Source organism: Lampetra planeri, chromosome 13, assembly GCF_965212315.1.
Source record: "Lampetra planeri chromosome 13, kcLamPlan1.2.h2, whole genome shotgun sequence".
In the NCBI taxonomy this organism is placed as follows: Eukaryota; Metazoa; Chordata; class Hyperoartia; order Petromyzontiformes; family Petromyzontidae; genus Lampetra; species Lampetra planeri.
Genome location: NC_136119.1, coordinates 9,139,668 through 9,153,706, shown reverse-complemented (window position 1 = coordinate 9,153,706; position 14,039 = coordinate 9,139,668). Strand labels below are relative to the sequence as shown.

Here is a 14,039-nt window from a genome sequence, read left to right as displayed (position 1 = left end):
AGCATTCAGGCTGATTTGATCACAGGCAAAAAGTTCCCTTCAAAGAGACATGGCTTGCTGATATCAATTGTTAGATGAATGGCAAATAGCCTCGCGACACATGCGAACACCCTTTTGTTTCTAGATTTGAAGCTTTCGTGACTGTAAAGATTTATAATCTTTGGTTTTTTCAGTAAAGTCATGTAGGTATAAAATAAAATAAATGAAAACAACTAAATTAAATCATGACGTTTCGGGCGCAACACAAGCGTCCTTCTTCAGGTGGGGACAACGTAGCGGAAGCACAACCGCTTAAGTGTGTCATTTATTTCATTAAATTTTTTACCTACGTGACTTTACCGGAAAAAATAAAGAGTATGAACCCTTGTGTTTGATCACGTGTACGCAATATCAAAAATGTCTCACACACGCGCCACGCTGCTTAGCCACAGCAGTGCGACATCGTTACGTTCGCCATGACGTACCAGCTCAAGGCACTGCACCGACAAAGATAGGGGGGGGGGGGGGGCGGGGGGTCAGCGGGCAGCGAGGTACCTGTGAAGAGATGCGAGTTGCTCTTGCGCAGCTTGATGGAGCGCTCGTACAGTTTGCGCGCGCTCTTGTTGGACTCGGGGCACAGGCGCTGCCGCATGGCCTTGACGCCCGCCTTGCTGTCAGGGCCCAAGAAGAGCACGATGGGGTACCACTGCGCGTAGTTGAGTCGGTCCACGGCGTTAGGGGTCACGTCCAACAGCGCGTGCTTGTCCTGCGACCACAGCGGCAGGCGGAGGTAAATGCGCAGCCCTGCAAATTATTTTGCCGACACTGCTGGACGGAAGGGCCTCCACTACAGGGAGTTCAAGAGAACGCCTGTGGTAGGTGTTTTCTACTATTTTATACTGGCCAGATGTTTGCTAAGAGGTGGGAGAAGAACCCACACTTTAACTTGCCACACTGGAAAGATGTTTTCAAAGATGTTTTCAAAGAGGTGGGAGAAGAACCCACACTTGAACTTACCACACGTGTAGGGATGTATGTTGAACTTCTTTCGCAGTGTACGTTGCCAATCGTGCTCATCGGAGGTACGCACAGCATGGCTATTGTGTGAGTGCAGAGTTTCTAATTAATTACTGCTGAGTTCTAATTACTTACTGCTCCCCCGCCTTCACCAACCAACATGACGATGGTGTGCCCATCCGTACCGCAAAGTAGATACAGGAAAGAGGATTAATAAATCTGCCGTGCCAAGAGAGCCAACCAGTGACCTCCAGTGTGCCAACCATTAGACCATGGCAGCAACCACGGAAACATTCAATGTATTTTTTTACCACGTTTCACTTCATAGTTATAAGCAACGTTATTACATCAACCAATATGTACCTACAGACGTTAATTTAACCCAGGTTGTTGAGCGTACCTTTAATTTATAATGACATATTTTTAAATTCATTCGGTGTGTGTGTGTGTTTTTCTTGGCAGGGCAAAGTGTTTAAAAGTGCTCATAATACGTGTGGTTTACAGCACGAACTGAACGTGTGCCAGAAAAATGCCAGTACAGCCCAAACTTAAGCCATTAATCACAGCACCTGAAGTGCAGGCTGTGAAGTGAACAAATGTGCTTTCCTCCTGGCGTCTATTACACTCTGCGTATAAATTGCACAAAGTAGTATCCTTCACCCGGTCTATAATCTGCTTGATGGTGTAGAGACGAATCATCCCATGCCTCTTGTGGTCTACCCCAGCATCGCGAGGCTCGCTCTCTGAAAAGTATAAACACGCACAAATCAGATTCCTGATTGTTTTAGCATAATGTATGCGACGTTTACATATATACCATGAATAGATTTGAAATAATATGTTGTATGTATAAAATGTCAAAAAATGTCATATGTTTTCCCGTTGCTATGCATATGTCATCGTCAATCAGACAGTTGGTCTTTGTTTCATGATCACTATATGTAGCTGACAAGATAACACATCTAGCTTTGCAGAGCACAGCCCTAAGTAGGATTACACAGGACTTCTCCCCAGTGTCTCATTCAATGAATGTCTCTGGGCTCCTCTTTCAAGAGCACTCATTGCGCTGCTGAGTCAAGTGTGTGTGTGTTGCTTTTTATCTGATGCCAAATGGTAACCTCAGAGATGGATATGGCTTGAGTAGTTGAAAATGCCAAGTTAAGATGAGGTCATTTTGTACAACTTCTAATAATTTACTTCTTTACATCTAAGGAAGTTGAGAGTGTATTTAAGGCCTATATAAAGAAAATACTGTCAACCTGAGTCAGTGAGAATATTTACATTTTCGTAGCACCTATGTCTTTACCCAACTCCAGAACTTAATTTCCACTACATTGAAACTTATTGTTTTGTATGGCTGATGTAGATGTGCAGAACAACAATTTCACATTCAGGTGGTCAAACCAGATAAGCACGTCAGGAGCAGCGGAGTGTACTGCTGTGATGTCTCCTTCGCATGTTGTGGATCGGGCATTGCGTCATCATATGTTGCATGGTCTGTTCTGGATGACCACAGGTGCAGACTGAGAGAGTTTTCCATTTTCCATTTGTGCATCAGGTATTTGTATCTGCCATGGTTTGTGCGGATGCGATTTAGGGTGGACCATTAGCTTTGCGTTGGGTCTTTCACAACAAGGTGTTTGTTTGTTTGTGAGTTTCTCTTGAACTCACTACCGCGAAGGTGCGCAACTCACTCGCAATCTCAAACTGGTCGGGCAGCTCGCGAGCGAGTCGCTCCCGTGCCACGTCCGCGATGGGTCCGAAAATCACCACGGGGCGCAGGAACCCAGCTGGAAACAGTGCAAAGCATCAGTGCACTCGCAGAGAGGTTCAGCAGAATGCATGGCATTACCAGCCCAATAACAATCGTGAGGCCCAATCTGGTTGGGATTCACTTGCATAGAACTTACGCAGGCACAAGTTAAGAAGTTTGCCGCATCCTATAGAAAGAAAGCAAATGTATATATCTTTCTCATTGTTGTTATGTTCTTATTTCATGCTGAGCATTAATGTGATGGCAGTTTGAGTGGCAGATTTGTGCCAGAAAGGCGCCGCATTTGTAAACAAAAATTAAATTGACTTAACATCCATGGTCTGGAATTCCGTCCCCATGACCATATTATTAGCACTGGTGGCTACGTACGGTGCGAAAGAAGTTCAACACACATGCATATGTGCTGCCAATTCCACGTACCAGTTCAAGAGCAAGCTCAAGACCTTCCCTCTCTCTGCTTTTAATTATCACCGTCTCTTGTCTACCAAGTGTCTTCAAATGTCCCTTAGCTTTAAATTACATATTTAAAGGTCACTGTGATTAACAGGTCCCAATGCTTTGTAAACAGCTTTGAGATGTGGTCCCATTTCGATGAACACTTATGGATAATGTATAACATTTGTATCAAAGTAATTTATATAAATTCTATAAATTGTGTAGCAACATACAAACAAATCAAATGTAAGCTGGTTATAGGAATGGGTCTCATTTGTTTTCTTTAAATTATTACTATTGTCTTACAGAATCAAATATGCCACACGAAACGATGAATGTGTTAGTCACATGTCACTCTTAAATCACATTGAGAATGTGTACATGATGGAATTCATCATTTACTGTATCGATCTTCGAATTAATACAATTATAGAATTGTCATTACTAATGCTACTACTCATGATATAACATTTCTAATTAATTACTGAGTTGCTCAAATCCAAATGTTCACAGGTTTTATAAAAAACGTCAGTATTGAAATAACAATAGGTTTATTCTCATGCAAATTAAACAAATGATGAAAATTCATTAAATGACTAATATAGGTTAGGTGGATTTTAGGATACGATTTAGAATGACAAATTAAAATTACTTGTGAGTAATACACGAGTTTCGATTTAAAGCTTTCGTGACTGCAGGGATTCATCTTCTTGGTTCTTTCGGTAAAGTCACGTAGAAGGGAAATAATAAAGTAATAAAAATGAAACATAATAAAATACTATTATATAATAAAATAATATAATATTATTCAATTTCGATTTCAAGCTTTCGTGACTGCAGGGATTCATCTTCTTGGTTCTTTCGGTAAAGTCACGTAGAAGGGAAGTAATACAATAATAAAAATAAAACATAATAAAATAATTCTCACGGCGTTTCGGCTACAACACAAGCAGCCATGAATATGCTAAATTCCTCTTGATATGCACATTCTTTTGTTAAGGCGCTCTTCTTCCACCTCCAACCCAGCTTATATATCAGCTCCAAGCTTGGCAGTGTCTCATTCTTCACCTGAAGACGGCTGTTTGCGTTGTAGCCGAAACGTCGTGAGAATTATTTTATTATGTTTTATTTTTATTATTTTATTACTTCCCTTCTACGTGACTTTACCGAAAGAACCAAGAAGATAATACACGAGTACTGTACCGTTATGTCAGGGTGTATTTGGGATGCAGTAAACATTTACCACAATTTTAATTGAAACCAAAGGTTAAAAGTACAACTCTGAAAACCACACTGCAGCTTTATATCGTGTCAATATGCCACGATGCAGAATGCACATTAAAAATAATTACAAAGTTGTATTTTTTGTTTAACCAAAAGTAAAAACTGAAATGAGCTGTAGGTGTGTTGTAAGTACAAGGCTCTGGAAATGAATTATCCATTGAATGCGGTAAAAGCTTGCTTATTCTGAATCCAAATAGATCTGTGAAATAAAATTGGATGATCATTTCGTGGGACGAAAAAAGGAACAAAATATACGAATAAAATTCCTACAAAATTTAGTTGCAGCATATGCAATGCACCATATTGTTCGTGACATTTTCTAGCTATAAAAATTTAAGAGCGTTGGCAGTGGTATAAAAACAAAAAGAGAAAAAGCCTCGTCACCAACATTGTTTCATAACAAAAAAAAAATATTGGCCAACCGTATTTTATCTTCATATGGTAGTGTTAATTACCAATGAATACTAAACTAAACACTTATTTTTATTTTACCAGGTAAGGTCCACTGAGCTATATAGCTCTTTTTCAGAAACGACGTTGCCAAAAAATGATAGCTCAACGAACAAATGCACGTTGATTCTAAATATGCAGAGAAAAAAACTGAGAACTTGGGCAAAAATCCACGTGACCACGGGTTTCTCGAAATGCTTCAACTGCCCTTCCCACCGCGCGCTACGCGGTAACTCGCTCACCTTCCCTGAGCACCACCCGCTCGTAAGCAGGGAACTTGGTCTGCACGGGCTGCGTGGCCAAATCCTCGCGGCTCTTGCGCACGTTGCGCTTGACGGAGCGCAGGCCGCGGAAGCGCCAGAAGTCGGCGCGGTCGCCCCCGGCCACCTTGGCAAACGACTGCAGGTTTGCCAGCTGCTCGGCCCTGTGGGACAGAGGGGACGTGGTCCGAGCATGTCAACGAGCGAGCGAGCGAGCGAGCGGCACGCATTCCGCCGACTGTATCACCTCAGCCACGCTTTAGTACATTTAATCGTTCATGCTATTCTCATGGCGCTAGGCTTTCACGTAGGCGCGGCGTTTCACAGACAATTGTAATCTGCCAGTGAGGAGAAATGTTGCTACGTAGATTTGCCCAATTGAGAAATATGCTAACCATTTTTCAAAATTTGGCAAATATTAAACGAGACGTTCGCAAACATGTTCTCATCTTTTACAAATAACATCACAGCATCTTTAATGTCTAGTGTGAAATGGAGGGCACCTATTTATGGTTTACATATCCGCAGTATTAACCAGGATGGCTGCTGGGCTCGAACCACAAACCTCTGCAATAAGAGCCAACGTGCTGCCCCCCAGGGTGTGTAATTTACTACGGCTTGGCCATGTCCACCAAATGTCTACCACCACTGGCCGACCAATGGAAATCTTCTTCTGTGTAATTGCCCAACAAAGAGGAGCTCTTAATATGTGAAGATTTAGTCAAATGGATAGTACATGTTACGGGTGTCGACTGTCTATACAACATATGTACATGGAGATATGTTGAACTTCTTTTGCTCCGTACGTAGCCAACCGCGCGAATCGGAGGTGCGGGGGAAGGACAAAATGCGTACACTATATTTGTGTACATATTCACTATAAATTACAGTCCGCATATTTATATGCTTGCCCAAGTGGTATCCACACAGATGTTCCAATGTAGAAAAATAGTCAAACAGCTGCCTTTAATTATTTAGGAATTGTATCATAAAAAAAATGTTTTGTATATGTTTTTTTTCATTACGCATTCAAGTAACATTATAATGGTCAATGCTTGAGCTGTATACGGGCCGTCTACAGAGGCTCATTTTGTTACAACCGAGCAATGGTTAAGAACACCATGTGTAATTTTATTAGCAAAAACGGCAAAAGGTCACCTGCAATGTCTTGTACAAGTCACCAAAACGCTTAAGGTCATTTCAGTTAGTGAGTTTTTTTTTTATTCATAATGTACTTTCTGAGCTCCTTAAACAAGGCCTCATATGCAATATGCAAGTATAATGTAGAAATAAAAATTGTGTACGTTGGCTAACCTGAGGGTCTGAGTAGCGGTAGCAAGATAAATGTTCACATTTACTAATCGCGCGTTCGCTGTCAGAATACTGCGCAACTTCGGATATTTACTGAGGATTGTGGAAGAGAATAATGTGCACGTCCATTCATTGCCTTTCTCAAGTTATGGGCCCCCTGGGAAGAGTATGAAAGACCCAACACAAGGCCTCATCGGCCTACACTTTCATCAGTCAAGGTTGATCTAAAAGAGAGTTTTTCGCACCTGATCACCAAATTCCTCTTTCCACTACAATGACGAAGGTGCCGAGAGATTAAACATTAAAATGTTCTCTAGGTGGTCAGACAAATCAAGGGGCTCATGTCAGATTTCTGAACTGACATTTGTGAATTGCTGGAGTCAAATATGGGAAGTCACCCATGATTATGTACGGGTCTTACGTTTTGCGAGCTATTGCTCTGAGCCTTGCCAACAATTACTCTATTAACAAACCAATTATATCAAATTGAATTAGTAATTTCATTTAATTCAGCATATTTCATCTGTGAGGACTCAATATTCATTTGATTTAAATATTAATAGAATTAATTACAGGACATGAATGAGCACTTTCTTTTTAGTCGTCGATAAGGAAGATCTATTGAAGACTTTTTGGGATGTAAAAATTCCGTAAAAAGACAGCTCCTCCTGATGATGACCACTCGTGTTGCGATCGAAACGTCATAGTTTTTTGTTATTTTCTTTGAACCTATCTACGTGACTTCACCGAATGACCCAAATAATATTCATTATAACAGTTAACATGCAAGTGCAGTAACTCTAGACGAGTAATAATGATAACATGAATAATGCTTACATACTAACTTAGCAATCTTTGGAAGAACGTAATCAACCAGGTAAAGTGTTAACTGTCTGTTGTGTTAGCCGACTCTCTGTGTTGCATTGCATTACATTTCTAAGTTTACTAGGTTTTATTTCTCAAGCTTCCAATTTCTCTCCTCCTGCTGCAGATCCCACGCCCCCCTTGTCTCTCATTGACGTTGATAATTTCTCTGCCCCCCCCCCTCTCTCTATATATAATACCTCGTCACAGAGGCGTTGTTTCTCTGTGTGTCTCTGTGTGTGTCTCTCTCTCTGGTTGTCTCTGTCTTTGTGTGTCTCTCTCCGTGTCTGTGTTTGTCTCTCTCTCTCTCTGTGTATGTGTATCTCTCCGAGCTTGCATTTACATGCAGTTCTCACCTGATTAAGATTGCTTGTGTTGTAATCGAAACGGCGTGTTCTATTATTTAATTTATTTTTTATTTCTACGTGACTTTGCCGAAAGAACCAAAGAGTTATACTAACTTAATTTAGCATTATTTGCCAATTATGTCTGAATAAAAAAAGGCAACGCATTGCGAAACATAAATGTGGAATGTACACATATAAAGAATAAATATAGCCATGGTCCCAATATTCCACACATTACCCATCGTCTGTTGGGAAATGAGTTGTCTCATGAGTTGTGTGTGTAGAGCTGTGATACTTAATGATTTGAGTCATCACATCTACCCCTCTATTTAAGGATTTCTCCACAAATCTGGCTGTCGCCTGATGAAGCTAGTTGTAATTACTGGCGAAACGTCGTACTCAGATCGTAAATGTTGTGGCTTTGCTCTCCAACACACCGGTGTGCTGTACTAGTAACGAATTAGAATGTTCTGTTTACGTGACAAACCTTACTAATTGGCTGTGTCGGGTGGTGGCAGGTTTAACGACACATTTATATATTTACGCGACCTCACCCCAAAACACCTGTATTATGTACTCTACCTATTGTTCTTCGACGAGGTAATGCGTGGGGCTTGGCGATGGAATCGCATCATGGGCAGGGTCATGCTGGGCATGACTTGTAGGAGGGGTTTCTTGTCTTTAAAGAGGCAGGATGTGGGGGGGGGGGGGAAGGTGGTGGCCACCATTTTTAAAGAGGCCCGAGTAATTGACCGCAAGAAAAGTACTTGATTATAGTTTGGAGTTGATTAATTCGACTTAATCAACTAATCGTAACAGCTCTAGTTGCGTGCCACACATTCCATGAACATGACCGTTATGTTTGAGTCGCTGCTACCGCGGGCTGGCCCACAGGGGGCGATAAACCCACGTTTAAAACCAACAAGCTGGTTTGCTTCAACAAGCAGAGCACTACAACATTGGGTCCAAAGCAAATCATTAAAATCTTAATAAAACAAATATTAAGTGGAAAATTCTTTGAATGCCACGTTAAAATGTAGTTAAGTCGCTTGTATCAATACATCTTATAGGTATTTGAGACGTATTGGGGCGAGCAATCGTACAGCGGTTTGTACACTGTGCTATGAATCCATTGAGGTATCATCACCAGCCAAGCTCCATTCGTTGCTAGATTAAAATCTATTCATGAGGATGTAACAGCTGTGAATTCTAGAATATTACATTTTGGGTCTATAACTAGACATTTCCAAGTAACATCGTTTTTATAACTTGGAACAAATATAATTGGGTATATTCTACAGTCTATAACTATTGTAGAAAAATCCAAAGTACTGATTCTTCTAATATGGGCCCCAAAATTACAGACAGGGTCAGCCTAAGGTTTAAATAGCATGCTCAACACTTAAAAGTACACTATCTCCACCATCAATGAACAAAGTAATTCATCTCCCATGAAGTTTGATAACAATCAGGGAAAGCCCCCAAAATTAAAGTTAGTTCTTAAGACTCACTGTATTATATTTTTAAAAGGTTTTTTGTATATGGCATGCTAACTTTGACATGCCACAACATCACATGGTATTTACTTGCCACGGAAAAACCTTGTTTGACATGTGGTCAGCGGTAGCAGTGCTTGTTCTCAGAAGCCCACACAAAGACAAATATCCCCCATATAGTCTTAATCCAGTTGGGGCAAGTGTTGTTAGTGACCACATATGAAGGCCGGCACGGTACACGAGAGGGTGGGTGGCCAGCACCATGCCTGACCACCTTTGTCTCCCCAGCGGTGATGTTTACACATCACACCAGGTACTCATATGTGGCTGAGTCGACCTAGCGGAGGCCTAGAAGCGGTTCAGATAATAGTCACTGGTGTTGGTGGCCGTGAGCGGGAATCAAACTCAGGTCAGTGGGTTCGTAGCACAGTGCGCAAACTACTGTGCCACCACTCCCCATAGTGCTTGTTCTCAGAAGGCAACACAGACACACACTGCAATGTCGCTGCGGTTATGCGGCTCGTATGCACCACCCCACCTGTTCTTGTTGGGGATGATGCCACGCTCCACCTCCTGGTGATTGCGGCCGATGCGAATGGCGAGCCACGAGCCCAGCTTGCCGTTGTAGAGGGTGTCCACCACCCGGAACACCTCGCCCCGCGTGAAGCTCAAGCCATAGGGTGTCTCCTTCTCGTAGCCAAAGTGTGTGCGGATGTAGAAGGAATCCCCCACGTCCGACTCCACCACCCGCCGATAGACTGCAATAGCGGAGAAAGAGAAAGACCCCTGTATAGCGATATAAACCGTTAGCGAGCGACCCGTTTGAAAGTCAGCGCGGCACACAAGAGGGCGTGGGGTGGACAGCACCACACCAGGCTGTCTTTGCCTCTCCAGTGCTTACATTCGCACCTCACCAGGTACTCATTTATTGTTGAGGCGGCATAGGGGAGGCCTAGGACAAGTTCAGATTCACCACTGATGTTGGCCATGAGCATGAATTTAACTCAGGTCGCCAGGTTTCTAGCATAGTGCACTAACCACTATGCAACCGCACTCCACTGCAATAGCACACACATGCCCATGCGTCTGCATTCTAATGATAATATAAACTACAAGTTCCTAAATTAATTTCTGCCACGATAAATCAAGTGGCACTTGATTAGGGTGCACTAATCACAGTCGAGAGGTCGAGAGATGAGATCCCAGTCTCTGGGGTCAACTTAGGCTGTCATCCATCTGGTCGAGATGAAATATGTGGTAGGTACCACTTTGTGGGATAAAAGCAGTGGTCGACCAAAGGAAGAATTTTGCCCCTGTCACGAAAATCTGAAATGTCCACAACTGACTTAAGGCCCCCTATGAGAACAAGCACTAACAATAATAAGTGTTGTGAAGGTGTCCTTTATCTTGGATAATATTCGATTTTCTCAACCAGATTTTACCTTGCGATGTTTCACGAATACTTTTTTTAATAAAACATTAATGGACGAATGGGCCGAAAACATTGAAAACTCTGCGCATTGGGGTGTCATCACCAGATGTACTGCATCTTCTGGCAACCTCTGAGCTAAGGGAGTTGGGAGTTCCACAGCACATGAGCTATGTATGGTATCCAACAACCTCTCTTCTAAAGTGATGAAGATGCATTTAGAGTATTTGGCTGCTGTACATTTCCACGTGATAAGCCACTTTGTTGAGCTATCATTTGTGACCAGGTCACTTCTGAAAAAGAGCTGTATAGCTCAGTGGGCCTTACCTGGTAAAATAAATATTATTTAGTTTTCATTTCATTTTAAGTACACCAAAACTTTCACAACATATGTGGCAGTGTTTTTATGAAGAAAAAAACGTATTTAATATGGTACAAATTACATTTAAACAATTATTTTAAATAACATGTCTGGACAATAACATCAAACCCTCAGGAATTTATGATCTGGAACATATTGCATGGATTTTCTTCATGTGCATGGTTTTCTGAAATGTGCTGTTTGATTAAATCAAGTAAGAATATGAATTACTGTATAATGAAAGTATGCAAGCAGATGGCACTACATTTTTGTCGTAGTGTTCAGCTTTAATGGCAGTGCGATATGGAGAATGCTGCATTGCGCATTTAGCTTTGCTTTTAAAATACTTTATATGCAATGCCCATACATCTTCCATGAAGACTCGGCGTAATTATGAGATAACTGCAATTTCTGAAAATTGATGCTAATTATATGCCGCCCACATCACGCCTAAAACTGCCGATGATGAGAATGTATGAATGATTTTACCGCTGTAAACGATGAATGACTGCCAAGGGATTACCAGGTTTCTTACATTCTGCCAGATGTCAGAATTATGTGATTTTAATGGAACAAAAATATCATAATTTTGTTAAAATTGCGAGTGTTCTCCATTTTTAGAGTGGCATCTGTGTCTCTCCAAACTGCTCCCCCCTCTGTCTTTGCTCAAACCCATTCATTGTGTGACTGCATTTGACCAGTTGGCACTTTTCATGCAGTGTATAGTGGTGACTCTTGCTTTTGGGGCACACAGATCACTATAAAAGTGGTATGACTCATCTTGGACAGCATGAAACTATGCTGAGAAATGTGTAATGTGTAAGAGGAAGGAACAATGATCAATTGCCGGCTGTGTCAATATTGGTAATACACTGTTGTATATGCCCGACTGTTTCACACTGTGTCAAACATGTCTGATGAACACGTACTCCCTTTAATCCTCTTTCAAGGGGAACACTAAGTTGATGTTGCATTAAACATCACGACATTTTACACATGGCCACATTCATGGAAATACTCACTAAGAAAATGATCAAGAAACACTCATTCATCAGCAAACGCATGGCCTGCAAGGAAGAATCGATGAGGCCAATAGATAGGTTTGGGTGAGGCAGTGCTACAAACTCTTGCTACTTTGTCCAGTGTTTGCAACTTACCCAGCACTAAACATCTGAGACCAATTAGGCTGTTTCAAACTGTTAAGCAGGCATGCCAACTTATTATTTGCGAGAATTTTTTTTTTCCTAAAAAAATATTCTATCGTGAGACGTTGCCTTTCCATAAAGCAGCTGTTTAAAGTATTCCCTCTACTGGGTACTCCATTGTGGCAGCGAGATGATTAAGGCTCACCGTCCTTCTTGCGCTGAGCCAAGATGCTGACTTCCTCCCCCTTGGGCAGCTCAAGGAGAAAGAGCACAGCTTCCTCTCGAATTATGTTCTGAAAATCCACATTGTTTACCTGAAACACGACATAACAAGCCAATCTGTTAACCGGCGCAGGCAGCAGTCATTCTTTTTTGTGGGGCTGCTGGGGCACTTTGTTTTGACAAACTTAATTGTCATGACTGAATCAGGCTGGGAGCCAATGGCACAAGGCAAAAACAACAATCATTTATTTGCTTACATAACGGTTCAATGAAAATCCCAGAGAAGTAGAATTGACGGCAATAGCACAAGAACGCTAATATTAATCGGATCCATTATACAACAGGACATTTCAGTTACGTAATGTGGGGAGGAAAAAAAACGGAATCGCCCTGTTAAGAAGCACTGCCGTGAAATATTTAAAACTCGTCATCTAAGCAAGAATTCAACCTAAACGTGCAAAAAGGACAACACAGGTTGAAACACATTTGCCCATCAATATCAGATTAGAAATTATGTATTGTTATTAAGCCATATTAAACACTGTACTAATGCAGAGTTGTGCATCGATTAACATTTGCTAGTTAAGAGAACTGCTTGTGATCAGTGTTAGAAAGATCTATACAACTGCTGGCATGCTTTTATTCCTTTTCTTCCGTGCCATATTTCCTGCCTACTCGGTTATTTCATTATTGATCAGGTTTTTCAGAAATTACATCTTTGCCATACTATTGCATTAAAACAGAATTATAGCGATGAAGGTGGGATGGCTGCTGAATTGTTAAAGAGCACACAAGAGCTCCTGCATTATCTCTCTTCAGACGCTCTTAAAATGTGTTTTCGTGCCTTGTGTGCAAGCTACTAACATTGTAGATATGGCAGAATATTGACAAATATGGTCTCATTGGGAATTAAATATTAATAGAAGGTTGTTGACCCATGAAATGTGGAGACAAAATCATCAGGGGTAGAGGTCCAAGACATGTTCAGATGAGACTAATCATGAATGTACACATTCAGGCATTGAACCGAGGCCGTTGGGTTAGCAGCACCGCTCCTGACAGCTACAATTTGCCACTAAGTGGCGATGACATCACCGCAATTGCTTGTGCCAAATGAGGAACATTTTGAGGCCACGTGAGGTGGCAAAGGCTTGCTGGCAGAAGGTCATGGGACAGACCCAGGTGTTATAGGTTAACTGGCTAGGGTAACTGGCAGATGCACGACCCATACTTCCCACCACCAACTGTGCCAACTCCCTCCCTGACAAGCACGCACAAACACGTACACATCCTACGTGTTAAACATCCAAAATCACAGATGCCCGTAGCCTTGCCTTGAGTAGCTGGTCCCCTTCCTCCAGCCCTTGGGTTGATGCGGGACTGCCTTCTTGCACGCCCGCCACAAAGATGCCCACGTCATTTCCACCAGCCAGCCGCAGGCCAACGCTCTCGCCCTTCCTAAACTTCACTAGCTTCATCTCCATGCTGCACGAAGAGTCCACGGCACAAACATTGCCCACGGGAATAACATGACGTGTCATTCAACTTACAGTTAACGAATGCATTTTGAAGATCTATGTGGAAGTGGGTGTATGCACTAAATACAGGTGTTTAGATGTCCAAACACCAAATAGACACCGATTACAAAGGCATAATTTCTGCATT

General features: G+C 41.9%; 1 protein-coding gene across 1 annotated transcript in view; it reads right to left on the bottom strand.

The window, feature by feature from the left end:
- The window catches only part of LOC144722038 (tight junction protein 1-like), a 144,659-nt gene that overhangs the window by 38,672 nt on the left and 91,948 nt on the right, over nucleotides 1-14,039 (bottom strand). Inside the window, exons 11-17 of the mRNA XM_078600110.1 lie at nucleotides 13,709-13,859; nucleotides 12,358-12,466; nucleotides 9,756-9,975; nucleotides 5,182-5,363; nucleotides 2,691-2,786; nucleotides 1,657-1,739; nucleotides 535-745 (exon numbers count right to left, since the gene is read on the bottom strand). Of these exons, the coding sequence (XP_078456236.1) occupies nucleotides 535-745; nucleotides 1,657-1,739; nucleotides 2,691-2,786; nucleotides 5,182-5,363; nucleotides 9,756-9,975; nucleotides 12,358-12,466; nucleotides 13,709-13,859 (1,052 nt within the window). The remainder of the gene's footprint in view (nucleotides 1-534; nucleotides 746-1,656; nucleotides 1,740-2,690; nucleotides 2,787-5,181; nucleotides 5,364-9,755; nucleotides 9,976-12,357; nucleotides 12,467-13,708; nucleotides 13,860-14,039) is intronic.